The 19,426-nt window shown below is 43.0% G+C and overlaps 1 protein-coding gene across 1 annotated transcript; it reads right to left on the reverse strand.

Moving 5' to 3' along the window:
• Positions 1-473: 473 nt before the first annotated feature.
• On the reverse strand, positions 474-18,787 carry LOC103367787 (mediator complex subunit 13L; the record flags this gene model as incomplete). Its single annotated transcript, XM_008295916.1, has 26 exons — positions 474-1,756; positions 1,908-2,017; positions 2,185-2,349; positions 3,664-3,827; positions 3,971-4,135; positions 5,036-5,194; positions 5,777-5,919; positions 6,015-6,238; positions 6,369-6,557; positions 6,649-6,901; positions 6,997-7,285; positions 7,378-7,576; positions 7,677-7,906; positions 8,028-8,207; positions 8,444-9,372; positions 9,680-9,858; positions 11,912-12,129; positions 12,316-12,412; positions 13,353-13,474; positions 13,560-13,638; positions 14,437-14,650; positions 14,962-15,618; positions 16,786-16,890; positions 16,994-17,150; positions 17,523-17,687; positions 18,565-18,787. Coding segments are annotated over 26 exons (5,748 nt in total), but the record flags the coding sequence as incomplete, so codon positions are not given.
• Between the last annotated feature and the right edge of the window lie 639 nt (positions 18,788-19,426).

A 19,426-nucleotide genomic window follows, 5' to 3' on the forward strand; every position in this document is an offset into this window, starting at 1 on the left:
TGACAGATGTAACAAATTTTTGCAAACTTGCCCTTGTCTGTACATTTGTGTATACTTACTTGGCAATTTAAACCTCTTGGCTGTAATTAAATGACTTTTGCACTGTATACTGTATATCAAAAAAGCGCAAAGCAAAAAACAATCCAAAAAAAAACAAAAAAAAAACTTTGATATGAATTACTTGAAAGTAAACCAACCAGCATGAAATGTACAGCTTTTTAAGAAACTCCAAAAAACACAGCTGAAAAGTGTATATACAAACATGCTCGGACTCTAACAAAGAGCAGACTGAGGGAAGCTGAGGAGACGGGCCTTTCTCATGGTTTACTTGACATCATTTAGGAGAGCCAATGAAATAAAGCATCATTCTTAAATATTTAATAACCTTGCAATACCACGGTCTTTTATTGCCCATTTCAAGTTTTTTTTTTTTTTTTTTTTAGGAGAATAGGAACACTTTATAAATATACAGTATACTGTATCTCCTGCATCAATTTAATTTAACTCATTAAATAAAAAGGTAAAATGTTCAGAAAATAAAAAAAGGAGCTAAAAATGCATCTTCTTTGATAAATGTTCATACTGTGTCCACTTCTGAAGAGACGGCGGCGCCCATCCCCCTTAATCATTAAGTGCCTGCTTGGAAGAGGTAATATATATTTATGTATATACATATATATATTTATTTATATATCAAATTCTATGACATGATATAATTTGTATAAATATGGCATCTTTACAATTGCATTAAAATGACAAATTTTATTTCAGATCCCAAGACAATTAATAGTCAATTGGGGGGAAAGAAAAAAAAAAAAAAAGGCCTTGTTTAAGTTTCTCGTTTTTCTCGTTTTAAATATTAAAAATAAGTCTCAATTCTTTGTAAATGTATGCCTTACATTATAAACAACACTTCTGTCGTAACTGGTAAAATGCTTTCCATCGTGTTCCTATCTACAACACTTTGGAAGGTGAGGAAAAAAAGTGCCATTATCAAACGCTCCCCCCTTCTGGAGTGGCAGGGAGGACGGTTGCCCCTCTCGGAGTAAAGGTACAAGTTTCAGCAACCGACTGCAAAGTCCCAAGAAGCTCAACAGTGCAGTTCTATACAAAAATGTAAAAACATCATCGAAAGCCGTGTCATGCCATTTTGCTGGTTGTACAGTATGGAGTTATGTGGCCCGGCACAGATGTCCCTTTTCAGAGTGTCAGAAGAATCACACAGAGCTTTAAATGCCATCCACAGACGCTTCGAACGCCGCTGAGAGATGCTGTCCACGTGGGCCGTGATGCTCTTTTGACGGGCGTGGTCGGACAGATCCGTCCGTTTCCCTCCGCGGAAGCACCAGAACGGGCACAGAACCGGTTCTGAAGGGGTCATACTGCGCTGGGTTTTCACGGTTGACCGACTTTATTGTTCAGAGCATTTGGCTCTTCTTATTCATTACATTCCAGACATGGGATAGTCTGACTTGCCCTGTCCTTTATTTGGCCATTAAATCCATGTCTACCCGAAACAACAGAAGAGCTCTGGTGCTCTCTGGTGGTCAGAAAGAGACGTAGGCACAGAAGAAATGAAGGGAACCATCGGTCCCTTAGAGCTGTCCTTGAAGTCTCACACAGCTAAAGCATGTTCAGGATGGCATTGTACATCTGGATCAGCACAGCCAGGTGGACGGGCAGGCAGGACTGGCGGTCTTGGGTGGCAGGGGTGCACGTCAGCCAAGAGAGGGCATTGTACTGCTCCAATACAAACCTGTGTGTGGGGAAAAAAAGCACAATTTTATCAAGAAATTCTGACATTTTAAAAAAATACTGACGTGCTTTAAATCCCAGTGGTTTATCCTTTAAACTTCACTCAATATGTATTTAGCAACATTATTCATTTTAGTAACACAAGGATTTACCTGAGCACATCAGAGGTGGTCTTTGAGTCTAAGGGGTGAGGGGTCCTCTTAGTCTTGTCTGACACCATCTCATCTGACTGTGCTATGGAGATGTGGTGGTGGAGAGAGGCCTGGAGAGAAGAAACACGAGGCACAGTTTAAAATATTGAAGCTCTGCCACGGAAAAAGCTGATACGCTTCTTTGAAGCTCAACCAAATCTCTCAAGTTTTTTACTCCACCTTCCATCACAAAAGCTCGACAGGCATTCTGAAGCCACACATGCGGTGTTTTGCGTACCTTGAGGAAGAGTGGACACTGGCTCTCAGCCTGAGGGCAGGAGGCCCAGAACCAGTGAGGAAGTCCGTTTGCTTGCGCAGTGGAGACGTAGTAGCCCAGAGCCAGCGGCTGCTGCTTCAGCTCCTCTGGAGGATTGTCCCTGGACAGCAAACGCTCTCCCTGGCTCTACAGACGCAGGAGAAGGCCAGCAAATGATTACACACTTCATTGTTAGACTGGGTCACGGCCTGCGTCATGTATTCATCCATCTAGGTCCTGAGTATCTGCACTGGCAAATATGGGCTGTCTTCCATAAGCGACATTCTGTGAACTTTTTATGCATGAAAAGCTCAAAAAAGATTAAGGTAGTTATGGAAGTTAATAATATTGCATACTTATGTTATCTAAGGGAGTCATTTCTCTCCACTGTTGCAAATATAAATAAGGAAAAAAATAAAACTACATAAAGTCATTTTAAAAAAATATATCGAAGAAAATATCATACATAAAAATAAAAAACTAAAAACAAAGCTTGCTTATAAGAAATCTCAGGAATCCTGAGATCTGATGGGTTTTCATGCATACTTTTGTTGGGTCATAGCTCCTTAATATTAGGCTTAATATTTAATATCATCAAGTAAAGTTGTATTTTACATAATTTTTGTAGGGTTTTGATTCTTATCATTACCTCCTGGAGTTAATTCAAACCCTAAATAACACTATCAAGTCTTAACTTTGATATGTAGATTTAAATTGTAATTTGTAACGCCAACCCTTTTTCTCTACCTAGAAACACGTTTGCTGTTGCTTCAAATGTGCTATATGAATGAATTAACTTGATATCTCAAAGGAAATCTCTTGCACATTTACTGTAGTTAGTAATTGCCACAGCTGATCAACCTATTCTTTGTTATTCCAGGTTTCCAGCAGCTCTGTGTATGGTGTGTATTCATACAGGTCAATGTGGCAGTGGTGTGTACAGTACAAGGAGCTGACACGAGTTCTGCCGTACAGGTATACTTTGCTTTGATTGTTCCCATAGTTTGTCAGTAGGTTGTCAGTAAGTTGTCAGTACAGTCTGAAATGTGGCGTAACATTGCTTGTCAACACGTCTGTTCTCTTGCCTTCGAGACAAATTCCTTTACATCCATTATACTTGGCAAAAGTATAATACTGTAGGTAAAGGAGTTCCCATGCTTCAAAGTACAGAATCAAACCTGAATCTAAACAGGTATGCATTTTCATTCCATCAAGATACCGCTGTAATAAATAGCTGTCTAGAGCAAGAAATATATCATAGCTGATGGTGAGTTCTCAGTTCTGATACCAAGATTTTTTGATTAAACAGTAACGTGGAAATGCAGCAAATACGAGCATGTTTTTTATTTATTTTTTTACATTTAATGTGCCAGGGCATGTCATTGTTCCCCCTGTTGTTGCAGAGTGTCTTTCAGTTCGAGCCACCGTATGATTATTTCTTTCCGCTGAATCCTGACTCACCCTGTTGTGTTGGAAATGTGATCCCATTCCCATCCCGGACGGAGAGCCGGGCGAGGGCACAGGAGAGGTGTTGGGGGAGGGGTGAAGGTTCCCTGTGATCAGCATCATGTCATGGCCAATGTCATTCTCCAGTTCATCAGGAAAGGGAAGATCGAACATGTCATCTAAGGGAAGTAACCAAAGAAAATGCGATTTAATGTGATTTTGAAAGCGCAAAGATGCCACCTGTTGGTACAAAATTGCACTGCAGTAAATGTATCTACATCTTAAGGCATGTTAAATCTCTAGACTACTCTTATAGTGGTACCGTTATTGTCCTCCGTAGGGTAGGAGCTGGGTGCCAGCTGGGTAGTGGCAGACGTTGGGAAGACTAGAATGTGTGTACAGGAAGCATCCTGAGGTGTGTTGAGCTGTGAAGTCTGCAGGTTCAAAGCAGTGCTGCGGCCAAACACCGAGCCCATCGTCACTGCATCTGTGCAGAAGCAGAAACAGAAAGGTTAGTGTGCATTTATACATGTCTTGCATTAATGTTAGTTTAAACAGGCAAGAAAATGTAAGTAGATAAAAAGTGGTGAGCACATGTGGAATTATACAATGTCAGAGAACTTTATCCTGTGGTATAACACATATAACACCATTGATCAGAGCAAGAAACTGCAAAAACAGGAAGAACCATCACATTTTGCATGTGTGTTTGACTTCAGGTTTTGCCTTGAAAACTACCCAAAACTAAGCTTAAAATCATTATAATACAAATCTCATTTAAAAAGGCAATTGCATTCATCAGATTCTGTTAAAGAAAAAAAAAAAAAAACGTTGCTCTTCAGCACAAACGATAACGTCTGACTCATCTGTGACCAACAGTCACATGTTGGAAAATCAGGGACTTTTTGGCTGAACTGGGCTGAACTGCAGCTGTGCTTATGCAGAACTGATCTGAGACTAGTATAGTACTGGTAACACCTGTGGGCACTTGGGACATGCTGTACGTGTAAAAAACCAATTCTGTTGTTTTTCGGTATGATTTACAGCATTAGAATTTTGTCATACAACACAGACAACATTTTTGAGCTCTCTTTGCTTCTAGCAATGGTTGTGCTCTTTTCATAGAAGTGCAGGACCTTATATGGTAGAGAAAAATTTGCCCACAATTTTAAAAAAATGTGGCAGAAGAAAAAACACCCAGAAGCCGCTTGAGGTTCAGACGGTTAATCTGTTTTTTCTATCTGTCACTGTTGTGTCATTCTGAAACTAAACAATGTGACGCCTTTGCACTTCAGTATCCGGTATTACTTATGCTATAAACACAACCACTGTCAGAACCATTTTGTTAGTGCGATCCTCTAACAGGGAGGTTGGACGTGCAGCTTACCAGGCATGATCACGAAGGAGCCCTGCGGCTCCATGGCTACCAGGCAGGCACTGAGGATGGTGGGAGAGTCAGCAGCTGAGATCCCACACATACGGCAAGCCTCCCTCAGCTGGCGCCCTATTGAATGGAGGGAGTGTTCCCCGAGGAGTGAGCTCCAGTCTAGATGAGAGGGAGAGAGATGGTGTGAGAAGAGCAGGAATAAAATAACAGCAGCAATATTTAGACGGAGAGTTTTCTAGTGAATTACTTCACAGTTCATTTTATCTCTTAAAACAAATTGAGTATCTCTGCGCACCTGTCTGTCCCCAGAATTGTAAGTAATACAAGTGGATATTAGGGAACTAGAAATAAAATATGATGAGTGCAAAGAAGAGTTAATTAAGTCTGTGCTGAACAAATGGCCCTACTTACTAATCTGTCATTTCTTAAAGCAAGAGACTGTGAATAAGAAAGTGTGCTGCCACTTTTTTACTGAATTACAGGAACACAGCATCCTTTAAGTAGATGATTACATGGACAGATGTATGAGGACTAAAGGACAGGAAGCCAACACTGTGCTGTGTACTCAATGCATGCTTAGTATTTTATATTCTTTCCTGCAAATGCACTTGGGAAAACAAAGAGATTACAAAGATCCACATTGAAAGCAAAAAGAACTGGCACAGTACATGTCCACTGGTACAATACATTAGAAAGTATATTTTCGACAAAACAAGTTTCTTGAGTATTTCTCTCACTTACCTTTTAGCTCCCCATGGCCCAGTCTGCCTAATCGACCAATAACAATCCTCCAAGGCAGTGAGGTCATCTGAATGATGCCAATACACCACTCCCACAGCTTCTGTAGTCCCATCTTCCTGGCTGACACCTTGGGACGCCGTGCTCTGAAGTGACATAAAACAATAAGAAAATTGAAGCGATCAGAACATTATCTCAGACATTAAATAGACAGCTGTGCACACAAACAACTATTTCTCACCTGTTGGGCACATCAATGTTGATGATGCAGGTCTCCAGGAGCTCTCCCTGCTGGTCGGTGCAGGACACCAGGATCCAGCGCTGGTCATGTGACAGGCAGTATCCCACAAAGAGAACATTGTATTTGGGAGGGAGCTCGGCCCATATCTCTCCTGGTTCTGGCTGCTTGGGCCGAGTTGGACCGAGGATAAATGGCGGGGAGTACAGCTGCAGTGGGCTGGGATGCTGGATGAGTAAATCCAGACAAAAACAACAAGACAAAAGATGAAATATATAGTATTGAGTGAGTATATTGCATTTATTTAATGTGAAAAGCTGCAAATAATCTAACAAATCAATGAATTTCCCTGCTTACCTCTGGACTCTTAAGTACCGAGTTGACAGTGGAGACTGGGCCGAAGCCAGTCAGTGATTTGATATGTGTTTGCTGGGGCAGCAGACGTCTGCACTGGGAGTAACAAGAGAAAGCCAGGGAGCGTAGGTGTTGCAGGTATAAATGGCTCTCTCCACTAGCTGGCTGGAGAAGATATTGGCACGGTACCACCTAAAATACAAACAAAAGGGCAGAAAGCAATGATGATCCCAAGTAAATTCTGTTTGATGGCGCCCAGTGGGAATCAAAGTTATTTTCCTACCTGTAGCACCAGTGCAGGCCTCATCGTCTCAGGCAAAGTCTGTAGCATCTCCGTGTAGCAGCGAAGAAGTCCCAGTAGCCAAATGCTACCTGACTCTACCTCGTCACCCTCCTCCTCCTCTCCCCCGTCATTTCTCGCTCCACTCGAGCTCAGAAAAGCATCCACAATGTAAATAACGATAGCTGGTGGGTTGGCGTGGCTGTCCATGGAGTCGGCCACAGTGGGGATGCCGATTCTGGACTGCTCAGACAGGCTGAAAAAGAGCAGAAAGAGGAAAGAAATTGTACCGGTTCAGATGTGAGGAGCAATTTGTAACGAGGTAATTTCCCCAGTCGGTCTTGGTCTTACAGTTCTGGGTTTTCTGCTGGTGTGTTGGCTGGTGGTGTGGAACTAGGAGGCCCTTTAGAATCGCTGCTTCCTCCCTGGGTTGCCTCCCCTGCCTGGCCCGACGATGCACCGGTCGGAGTTGAAGCGTTAGCTGCACTGACAGCACCTGAAGGTTGTTCTCCATCAGGGCCCCAAGTTTGAGGCTGCCCAGAGGAGGCAGTCTGAGCTGAGGACGTGTTGTTTGCAGGAGGCTGGACTTTGGGAGGCAACAGGAGGCTGCTGTCCAAAGGCAGAGCTGAGAGCTGGGGGCCTGAAAGAAGGAAAAGTTTATAGCATTTGTTGTTAATCTTTTATTAATATTCACACGGATAATTAAAGATTAGTCAATTCATTTATTCTCACCTAGCTGCTGCTTGCAGGAGTAAGCATAAAGTTTAAGTTTGCTGAGATTATCAGTGTGCTGCTGTCCAGCCCAGGGTCCAGTCAACCACTGATCAACATCCAGCTCCTCCAGCTTTTCTGGCTCCACTTCTTCCCCCACGCGCACAAGGCCATCCCTGGACACCTTGGCCAGAGGGCGATGCTTCCCGAGGCGGCACGTCTGGAAATTAGAACAAAAATTACATTGAAATTCAGAATCTGTGCAGAGTTTTAGCATCGCTTCATCCAAACACGAGTTGGAATCCGACCATGCCTCCTACCTCGTAAACAGCGCTGAGCTCCTGGAAGAAGGCCCGAGCCGCAGCCAGCAGAGAGGGGCTATTAGGGCACACCACCACGTAGGCGACGTCCCGCTGCCCCCCGTAAGGTTCCAGCAGCAACTTTTCCCAGAAAGGCAACGCCAAGGGGGACAGTGCCAAGAAGTCCCGCTCCCGGTCATAACCAAGCAGTACTGTAGGAATGGGCAGGGGTTCTGGTGACTCCTCCGAACCTGAGACAAACGTAGATTAAGACATATTTAGTCTTGGCATCATTTGAAAGACATTCACAGTGTTACAAGTACATTCTAAGACAGGCTTATTTGTCTGTTTACAAAGAGCGTGTTGACTCACCGTAGGAGCCTCTTCCAGCCATCTTGTGAAACTGCTGCCAGGTGAGAGGACCCTGAACATGCTGTATGTTCTCCCAGGTCCGTCCTGTTCTCTTCTTCTGGATGGCATCCTGCAGGAAAGGCTGCAAAGACAGCAGCATACGAACCATATCCTGTGACGACAACATGCTCATGTCCACCACTTTGGAGACACACACACACAAAAAAAAGAAGAAACAGATGTTAGCAAGATTCTATACACCATAATAGACACAAATAAACACATAAAACACATCAAAGTTTAGGTAACAACAGCAGCTAGGCATAAGGATTTTTTATTTTTTTTAAACCAAAAATCAAATCATATTTTCGTGCTAGAATGTGTGTAGCTGTAACTTGTTTAAATCCCCTCTTTAGCAGCTAAAATATGCTTCTTACCATTAGTGTGAGGCCAGGAATGAAGAGCAGTACTTCTGACAACTGCTAGATCTACTTTCCCTCCTGTGGGGTTGTCCACATACTGCAGCCCCTGCTCCAAAGCGTTGTAACACTCCACACAGGCATCACTCCCGTCTGCCCACTGCTTTTCTGACATCCAGCTTTGGAGGAGTGCCCCCTTGCGGCCATGACAGGAACAGCTGAGGGGGACATGAAGTGATGCCAGGGACGAAATGGGCTGCGAGCACTGCTCCTGCAGGACGACCATGACTGGCGGAGAGGCAGGGGCAGCATCCTGCGGACGCTTGGCCCTGGAATCCCCCATAGTTGGGTCTCGTCGGCAAAGGGCCAACCTCCTCTCAGCCGCTCGACCAACTTCAGAAGTCCGACCGTATATATCCAGCTCGTCCTCCACGAAGAGGCCTGTGCCGTGGGCCAGCCGCCTGTTCACAATGGCGCTGAAGCCACACATACAGCGGTACTGATCTTCACAAGTGGAGTCTGGGATGTACACCCCCACATCTGCTCCTTTGACATTCATATTGCAGGCACAGATGCAGCAGCTGTCAAAGTTGCGATCCTTGAAGACACTAAGGACGGAGTCTGAGAGCAGAAGGATAGCGTACAGGCTGTGGGCCTCAGGCAGGGAGGGTCCTGGCCGAGCCAGGGGCTCTACAGAGCTAAGAGGCAAGCTGGTGGAGGGCGTGGAGACAGGTGAGCTAAGCTCAGTACCATCCTGCTTCACTGAACCTTGCCCAGAGCTTGCGGCGTTAATGCCCCGTGGCGTACGTGGGGTCCTTGGGGTGGGCACAGAGAAGCGTGGGGTGGCAGGAGATGGGAGGATGCCAATAGTGGTGCTCACAGAGGCAGTGGTGGCGCTCATCTGGCCATACTCCTGGTCTGTGAGGGTGTTGACACTGGGAACGTTTCTGGAGAACACACACAGTAAAGAAAGAAAAAACACAGTCAGACGGACAAACGAGATTAGCCTTAGGGAGCAGCTCTTAAAGGTCATGCAGCTTCTCACACCCAAACAGAGGAAAGTCCTTTGACCAACTGACAGCTCCATCCTTAAAACACTGCACTTCTTCTAGAGACTCTAAAAGTTCATTAACCTTTAAGAAATCGCATGCTCCAACAAGCCATCCAAAAAACCTTAATAAAACCTTTAAGTAGCTGCGTGATAAAGTTTTATGTCCCTTTGGTCGCAAAAGCATATGTCAGCTGACTACTCACGTGTATCCATCCTTTGTGAAGGCGGCATTCTGGGGATGCATGACCGCAGGGAAATGCTCCATTTTGGGCATGAGGGCCCAGGAAGGGCGGTAGTAACACTGTTCGGGAATCTTGAGCGGTGGTAGAGTCTGGCTGGGTAGGCAGGAGAGTGGAGCAAACATGGAGGAGCCTATCTGTGGCTGGACAGAGAGGAAATAGTTATAGATTATCAGGAGGTATTGGATCACATTTATTTATAACACCACAAAACATCTTTCTAATAAACATGAAGGTGGTAAATAGGAAAAGAAAATTAGAAAGCAGTTTTACAAGGAGGTCAACCAAGGGAGAGGAACTGTTTTGGTTTTTGACCAACACACAGTGAACATATTAGAAGAATCCCATCTGCTTTTAAAAGTTTAACTAATCTGCTGAGTGCACATCCTCAGACTGTACAGACCATCTGAATAAAAGGCAAACTAAAGTCAGTAACATGTTCTTAAAGGATAATGTTGCTGATCCCATTAACTCTCTGAAACTTGAGCAGGTTCTGGGTGTTTTTTTGCTCCTGTCAGTGAGTGCTGGTTGCAAATGGCTTCTCAGTTGTGCTGAGAATTTTTTGTTTTTGGTTCGTGCAGTTTTGTTTTTTTTTAGCAGATTTCTAAATGACACATGTAGAATGAAGTGATTTTGATGGAATAGCACAATTTTAACCTTCGATGTGGTAAATCAAGGGCTGTCAGACAGTTGAACATCTGACCGTTCTCTCTGGTTTTACAGTATCTGGTTCTGGTAATGGTGAAATTTTAGTATTTTTGTGGTGTTTACAGGCTCCCAGTGTATTAGTCCTCTTAGTGTATATTAGTCCTCTCAGTATTTTCTCACTTCACGTGGGAACAAAACCAGTCATCTGTGTGTATTTCAGTTTTTGTGACAAGGATAACTAATTTCCTAAAAGGCACTGTAGTGTTTAGTAAACATCTTTCACATTTAGTGCTGCTGTGAGTATTTCCAGCAGGAGGATAGTTTCAGTGAGATCAACTCAAAATAAACTGTGGTGTCCAAGTACATTATAATGCAATCACAAGGCGGTCCCTGTGGCTCACTGAAGTGTTTTTAACAGTTTCTAGACAACAAAGGAGCTCCACCGCACAGTAGAAAAATGCTGTATCAGGCGCCACAGACAACACTTTCTAGTATTATAAAGACCTTGTTGGTTGTATTTTTCTAATCTGAGGTTTTCTGTATTAGGCACTACTGAAATGACCATTTATTAAGGAGCTGTTCCAAAGAGATATTCAACACACATTATCTAAGCCTTTATGCCACATTTTAACCTTACCAGTAATGCGGCACAAAAGAAAGCAAGCTCTGGAACAACCTTTAAAGACTCTTCAAGTGTCCAGTTCTGACAACTCATTTGTCACGAAGCTACTTAGAAGCAGTCAGATCTAATGTCAAACTAAAGACTTCCGTCCTGTTTGCATGTGTTTACATATTTGGAGTGACCTGTTTGCATTAACAAGCAGACGCACCTCAAAGTGACTGAGTGCATTCTGCTATAATTATCACGTCCCAGCTCACAGAGCCTGTAGTCAGTGCAGATGTTTGACTGAGGCACAGAGAGCTAATTAGCAAACTAAAGGTATTAGTGAAACAATTCCAACATGTGGGAGCCTGACCAGCTGCTCGATAGCTAGCAGCCAGTCGGTTAACAAGTCCATGTGTATCCACGTTCCCTTTGATGTCAAAATGTTTAGTGGATTCAAGTAATTTATGAAAGTAATTAATCAGCACGAGCTATTTCATTCTCATTCTTTAGTGCTATTTTCTCAAGTTTCTCCTTGATTGTATGTTGCACAAGGCTAAACACGCTGATATATTTTTATTTTATTTATTTTTTGGTATTATTATAAACCAAGGAGAAGCAGCCATCACCTGCCACTTCCACCTTTTTTTCCTTTTAAAAAAATGAAAGATATCCGATATATTCACGAGAACAAGGCTCAAGTGTACAAGGCTTCGGTTTCAGTCATAAAAAGAAAAAAAGAAAAAGAAAATTACTTTTACAATTCAAATTCTGTACAGTTTTGGTCTTCTGGGCTTTACCACCAATGCAGCAATTTAAGGAGGTCAAATAAGAGGACAGCAATGACTTAAATACAACAAGTTTGGGCCTTTGGTTTAAATATTTACAGCCATGAATATAAAATTTCACACTGATATATGTTATATTAATATATATATCCTCACCTTGATGTCATCCTGCCTGGGACTGACCATACCCTCGTCCATCTCCATCCTGTATTCAGTGAGCTGGCTGGAGGCGAGTGACGGCAGGTGGTCGGCTGTCCCGCTGGGCGCGGGGGGCTCTTGACTCGGGGTGTCACGGTACGTCATGATGGGAGAGAAGGCCGGGTGCTGCTCGAGAGAAGGCGGGGTGGGAAACATCCGCTGGAGATCTGCTACTGCTGAAAGGAGACAGGAACGTAGAGAGAGACAAAAAAAGAGGAGGAGGAGAGTAGTTTACAGATGTTTAATGGAATTCAATTATAACGGCGCGCACACACTAAACAAGCAACTATATATAAACCTGCATTTAGATACCACTTAGGGTTATTTCAGTGAAATCTTAGGACTAAATACTCATCACTCACTCGATGGGTACGGCACTGCAACTCTCCCTTCTTTCCCAAGAGGGCGATCTTCTGTTGACACTGGGAGCTTGGTTGAGTGCTGGTTTGGATAAACAGTCTACAAATTATTCCACAAAAGATCAGAGGGTTAGTTTTATTTATTCATTACACAACATTTTGTGCTCCGGAGCAGCGGAGTATAACGCATTATGCATAATGAGAGAATTATACTAATACCTAATATTGGTGTCACTAAACTGGTGCGTTTAAATTTTTAACCCTCTAAACCCCGCTGGCAGATTTGACAGGCATATTATCCCTTTAATAAGCAACCAAAATTACACCACTTATGAGAACCACAAACTGTAAAAGGAGAAAGAATCATTGGATTTTCAACTTTCCGACTGAAATAACTGTGTGCCATTCTGTCAGGAAAATAATCTAAATCCAAGCTAAAAATTGTGATATTGCATCAAAATCATTTCATTCAACATGTCTCATTTTAAGTAAAGTGTTTTGTCGAACTAGATTCTTTGAAAATAAAAACCTCTGCACTCGAGAGGCCATTAGTGACTCAGTCATATGACAAACACTCTGCGACTTTTTGGCTGAACTTCAAGTCGTGTTCACATGAAGCAGACGAGAGGCAAGTACGGAAACAAATTATGAACGGAAGCAGTAAAATATCTATAATATATACACAGTCATTATTTTTTTTAACAGAATGGGTAACAGCTGTGGGCACTTGAAAAATGTTGTACATATTGATTCAGTTTTTAAAAATGTATAAAACAACAACCTAAGAAATTTAATTTGCATTTTTTTATATTCTGTGATTCATTACATTTTAACACAGAACACATTGAGTCTACGTGTAACCATGTTTTTTTCTGTTTCCACAGGCAAAAGTCGCCCCAAACTGCTGAGGGTTCAGAGGGTTAACTCAAATATGGTGACTTTTTCAATGTGCTAATTGAAGTATGTCTGCTAGAAATACAACTAGAAGGCTCAGCAAAGAAAATATGCAATAATATATCGTTTAAATAATGATGTCTTACCCCCAACTCTTCTTCATCTTCATCAAATATGTTGTCGAGATCAGAGATGTTGACCACCAGATCTTTTTCTCTGGTCAGAGAGGGGTTGGCTTTTGCAGCTCCATCATCTTGACCTGATTCATCTATGAACAACAAACCATAACGTTACTCGTGAGTATGCACACAGTCTACTGTATGTGTAACTGATGATGGTGGTTATGTCCTCACCTGATTTTGGAGCCGAGTTAAAAATGGACATAGCGTCTTTTCCATCGGGCAGTGCACCGTTACTGGTGATTTCTTCTCCCTGGTGGATTAATTATTAAAAAAAGAGAAAATTATCAGATCAAGTTCAGTTCAATATCAACAAAATGAAAAGACAAGAGCATTGTTTTTATGATTATCTTGTGTCACATATTGGATTTGTCCCATACAAACATATGTCACTGTCACTAAGGTGTGAAAAACCATTGTGTTATTTTGGCACTTTTGTGCACGTGTGTCTATTAATTTGTATTTAAACTCACAACATCAAATTTTTGGGCCACTAGGGGGAAGCAGACACAACTATGAATATGAAAACATGAATGTGACTTGCTGATACGTTACCTTGAATTTGAAATTTAAATTTGTAAAAACATGCTGATTTACATATCCTGCAGAGTCACAGCATCCTAATTATTTATTTGGTGGTCTCACGGCTAATTAAAGTACAGTATTTACTCTCCATTTGGTTCTCCGCAACCTCCTGAGGGAAATATCTGCCTGTTTAGCTGATAATTCCTCCAATGTGTTTACCAGCTCTTCACTGACTTTGTCTATCTGCTATTTGGCGCAGGACAGGTTGGGTACAAAGGCTTTATCAGAGGTTTTTTTTTTTAACTTGAAAACAGCTGCCTGCTGCTACAACGCTGATGACAGCTTTGAGAATAAATCAAACAGCAAGGCTGCAGGCTGAAAACAATAACACTGGGCTAAAAGACAGGAGGTAGAAGTAAGATGAACAACATATGATTCTTAGTTAATAGAAAAATATTTGTCATAGCATTTTTCCTGAACGTTAACTCCTTACTGCTGTGTGTTTCCAGATTGCGTGTTGTCCTACCTTGGCCTTCTTACTGGGTTCTCGCCCTTGACCCTTTAATCTCTTGGAAGTGGAGAAAGTGTACTCAATGTCTCCTTCCTTAAAGTCGTAGGGATCATCCCCACTTTCCCGCAGTGCCTCCACACCCGGCTGCTGGAACAGACCTAAAGTGTGGATGTGGTCTCTCATCCTCTCTTCTGAGATCTTAAATCTCTTGTGAGTCTGTGTGTAGAGTCTGGAGGAGGCAAAGACACAAATGCAACAGTAGTTTATTCTCGTTGTCTCGCTTGGCGTCTTCTGTGTCCTCATACATCCTATTTTCATCATAAGTCAGGTGCTTTTATTGGATGTGTCACACATTGCAACTAAAGAACTACCTGAAAATAAATCCCTAGTTTTTATTGTTTATGTTTTATATCTAGTCTGGCTCAGGCACCCTTGTCCAATATAAAAAAAAATCTCTTTATCTGTACTCTGCCCTTTGCCCTTCCCTTCGTAAATGTATCTAACACTTTGCAAAACCCTGTTTTTGTGCATCTCTCCTACCTCTTAAGAGGAGCTCCCTCGGTGGTTGTCTCTGTCTTTACTTCCTCTAGTTTATCAGCCGGGAGGTCAGGAGGTCTGAAGTCAGTCTTATCAGTCCTGGGAGTCCTGAAGCCTCTCCACCAGCCAGCCCCATTTTCTCTCTGCCTTAGCAGAGCTGTATACACAGCCGTCTCACTGGTAATCATCCCCAACCCCGAGGCTCCATCTGGACACACAGTCATGTCCACTGGTCCATCCAGAACCTCTGGGTCCTGTACCCGAGGATGTGGGCTGAGAGTGGGTGGAAGCGGAGACATGGGTGAATGGAGAAGGGACTCAGGGGCTTTTCTGCCGTTGGAGAGGGGCTTGGAATACTTGCAGGGCGGCAGAGCGGCCAGAGGCTCCATGGGCGGCTCCAGCGCCACAAGGCCGCCGAGCTGGGGCCCTCCTGGCGAGTCCTGTTCCAGAGGGGTCTCCTGTGTGACCGACAGACGATGGTGGAAGGGAATCACAGCTGGCCTCTTGGATTGCTTGTCAGCCTTTTCTGTCTTCTCGCTGGTTTTATGTTTGGGAAGGGGGGCAGGATATAATGACGGGCCAGAAGACTGAGTGGGGTTGGCACTAGTCTGGGGGTTGACAGCTGATGTGTTGGTCAGATTCAGCTTCTGCTGCTTTAACCTGCAACAAAGAATTAATAACAATCTGTTTAAAACCCTCTGAAGAACCTGTTGTAGGGCAGCATGTTGTCTGCAGTGCCATTAAATAGGATATTCAAACATGTTGTTAGAACGTACATATGGAGGATATTATGATAGCAATAATTATGTTACAGTCTCACACATAAAGAGACTCAACATTCAGATTTTTTAAAGCCCTTATAGTATTCCTGTGCCCCCTGGTCGCAGTAGCAACAGGCTGAACAGGTCATTCCAGAAGTTCCTCTCCTCAGCAATGCTTTCCAGTCCCTCGTGGGGGACCCCAAGGCGTTCCCAGTCCAGATGATGGATGTAATCCCTCCAGCAAGTTCTGGGTATACCCTGGGGTTTCCTCCCACGTGAACAACCCTTGAAAACCCCCAAAAGAACGTGCCTGGGAGGCATCCTGATCAGATGCCCGGACCATCTGAGCTGGCTCCTTTTAGCAAGTCTGCCTTGAGCTCCCTCGGGATGTCGGAATTCCTCAACCTATCTCTAGGGCTGGGCCCGGCCACCTTGTGGAAACTCATTTCGGCCACTTGTATCCACAACAGTCTACATTTCAGGCCACAGCTACAGTCACAAGCTCCAGGTAGTGACTGAAAGAATGAGGTTGCAGATACAAGTGGTCGAAATAGGTTTCTTCCATAGGATGGCTGGGCTTTGGCTCAGAGATAGGGTGAGGAGCTCCAACATCTGGACTGAACTTGGAGTAGAATCACTGCTCCTTCACTGCAAAATAAACCAGCTGAGGTGGCTCGGATATCTAAAAAGAATACATCCTGGGCGTCTTCGGTTGTAGGTTTTCTGGGTACGTCCAAATGTGAGGAGACCAAGAACTCGCTGAAGGAATTACACATCTCATCTGGCCTGGAAACACCTTCAGGTCTTCCAGGAGGAGCTGAAAAGCATTGCTGAGGAGAAGGATGTCTGTACTGACCTGCGTAGCCAAGTGCTAATCTGGCTGAACTTTGGACAAGTAGGAGAAAATGAATGGATGTATAGAGTGTTGATTTAATTTGAAAACGTTTTTTAAAGATCCCTAAGCAAAGTCTTTGTCAGAGATCCATCAACATGAAAACAAAGCTCAGGTACTGTACAGATAAACATAACTCTTAAACTGAACAGCTTGGGCGCGGCTCTGTAGTACCTGGAGCAGCTGCAGGGCGCTCTCGCTCCCAGGTCGTTAAAGTCCCACGTGGTGACTACATTTGGCACTTCCTTCCTGGGCGTCACATCAGTTTGCTGATTCGGTCTGCAGGGAACAAACAGATCGGTGAGGGCACCAGCTCAGCTGCATCACTGCACTTCAATAATAATCACAGCAAACAGAGGAAGCAAACTCCGGTTTAACTTACAAATGCTGAGGCTGGTTCAGATAGCACTCCCTCCAGGCTTGATGGACCACCTGGCAAGTCAACTTCTTCCCAGAATGCTTTGGGCTGATGCTGGCGATCCCCATGCTGCTGTCCGGTGTGGGTACACTGGAGACCGAGGTGACAAAGCCACTGTCAGCTGAAAAGAAGAAGAGTGGAATAAATGTCATAATACAGGACTGAGTACAGGTTTTTTTTTAAGAGAATTCAGATATGCAGGAGATCAGTCTTGACTTTTTACTTCTTCCATATCCTACAAGCACCATCTTTATTTCTATTAAAAGTTAATATGAGAAATTTTTAGCAAAAGAAAAAGACTGAAATTTATATATATTATAATATATATGAATATATAATGTTATGTATCAGATTTCATTAGATTGGTCGTATGTTTGGAGAGTGAAACAGAGTTGTTTTGTGTGGTTTAAATGGGTGTTTAGTATAAGCGCTACACGTTTTAACACGTTAGTTTTATGTCCTGCAGGCAGGTGCCTATATGTGCATCTGTTACCAGAGCAGGGCTGCTCCGGTGACGTCGGCGGTGTCAGCGGCACACTGCAGTGGTTCGGCTCTTTGTTGAGGCCCTGAGCTGCAGGAACAGGTGGAGGCTGCTCCACTGGTAGGTCCCCTTGGGCGATCAGCACGAAAGCAGCTGGGTAGGTCATCCTTACTCCACCTAAGAATACAACAAAAAGAGAATTCAGTGTTACGAAACAACAGGATGGCTGCTGCTTACATCTTGCTGCAGTATTTATTACAAGTGTCAAAAATTGCTAACGTTTGGAAGAATCGGTTAAAAGAACTAGTAAATGTCTTATCCAGGCTTTCTCTGCATAACTAGTTTGCTAAAGAAAGTGACAAATGTCCCAAACATTTCTGATAATTCGCCACAAATATCGTAGCGATAAATTATATGTGATGCACTTGATCCATTAATGTAATCACACACTTTCTCACTCACTGTTCATATAAAGCATAATCAAATCAGAACTCCCTTTACGCTCGCTCCTTCAATATTATTTCAGGCTTTCCTCTTAAGATGTAAAAGCCACTGGTATCCAAAGGAGTTTTAATTGTAATCAGGTCAACCCAACGCTGTGGGATCAGACTGATTAGACGAAGCTGTTAAGAGTAACTCCCTGGGGTTTTTACCTCAACTTCCCCATCGTTCCTTTCTGCCTGTCCTACTCTCTCCTTTCCTGCCTTCCAGTCGTTTCCCCCTTTTCCACTTTCAGATGTGCTGACAGACTGCGAGGATCATTGCAGTCAAAGCACCCCATCTACTAATACCTCAGCTCAGACTGCCTGGGAGTCTACACGGAGACCAGAGGTAATCAATGCGATGTTGATCCCTCACTGTTTGCTTTAGTAGAGCAACATAGCTGCGGTTTAATGTGTTTAGTCACTGCTGTTCTCGGGCTGAAAGGATGAGTCCACAGCGTAAAGCAGTAAATTCTGCAACCGAGGGTGCCTTTTATTAACCTTGTATGCCACTTTAAAGCCAGCAAATGTGTTTTTCACTCTTTTTTTTTTTTTTATTCCTTTTTCCATACCTACGATGACCTCCACCGCCACGTGACAGTTGCGATCATAGGCTTGGCTTGCTTCTTCATTTTCCTTCTCTCCACTTCCCTCTTTCTGCTGAAGTACCATCGGGTAAAAGTAGCTCCACTCCTCCATCAGCTTCCGTACTGCTGGGTCGCTCATCTTGTAGGCCTGACCTGTTAGTGTGCCGCTCAGTCCGTATGGACTCAGGACCACTGCATAGACGAATGACAAAGATGAAATAGATCAGAAGGAGGGAAGAAGCGAGTTCAATGAAAGATATGGATGACATGAAAGTAAAAGCAAAACCTTCCAGAATCCTTGAAGCATTTCATTAATTTTTCAGTTTTTTTTTTTGGCACAGCAAAGATGCAGTAGCTGGATAGCAAATAGTTCAGAAAAAGTTCATACTGTAGAAGGTTCTCTTAAATTCGGCCATCATTAATGTAAAACTGGTAATATTTAGCCAATCATTAGTATGAGATAAGCTTATATACAGTCAATGAAATCAGGTACGTTACGACTGACCTTTAGTCGTGAAACGTAACTGTGAGCAAAGTTGAAGTAATTACTAGTGGCACATGCTGTATATAATTTATGCTTGCACTTTCCTACTATTTGAAGAAAAATACTGCATTTTTTCACACAAATAAGTGTGTTTTTTTTTACACAAAGATAATTGGTGGGAGCTACAGAGATGAATAACTTTAAAAATTAAATCTTTACATTGAAAAACAGTTTATTTGCTTAATTATATGGATCCTTATAAACTTGTGCCATAGCTACACATACATATGATAAGCATATACAAATGAGTTCATTATTAAAGATGAATAATTAACTCAACATTGGCCAACTACAATAGTAAAC

This window comes from Stegastes partitus, unplaced genomic scaffold (genome assembly GCF_000690725.1).
Source record: "Stegastes partitus isolate 25-593 unplaced genomic scaffold, Stegastes_partitus-1.0.2 Scaffold1085, whole genome shotgun sequence".
In the NCBI taxonomy this organism is placed as follows: domain Eukaryota; kingdom Metazoa; phylum Chordata; class Actinopteri; family Pomacentridae; genus Stegastes; species Stegastes partitus.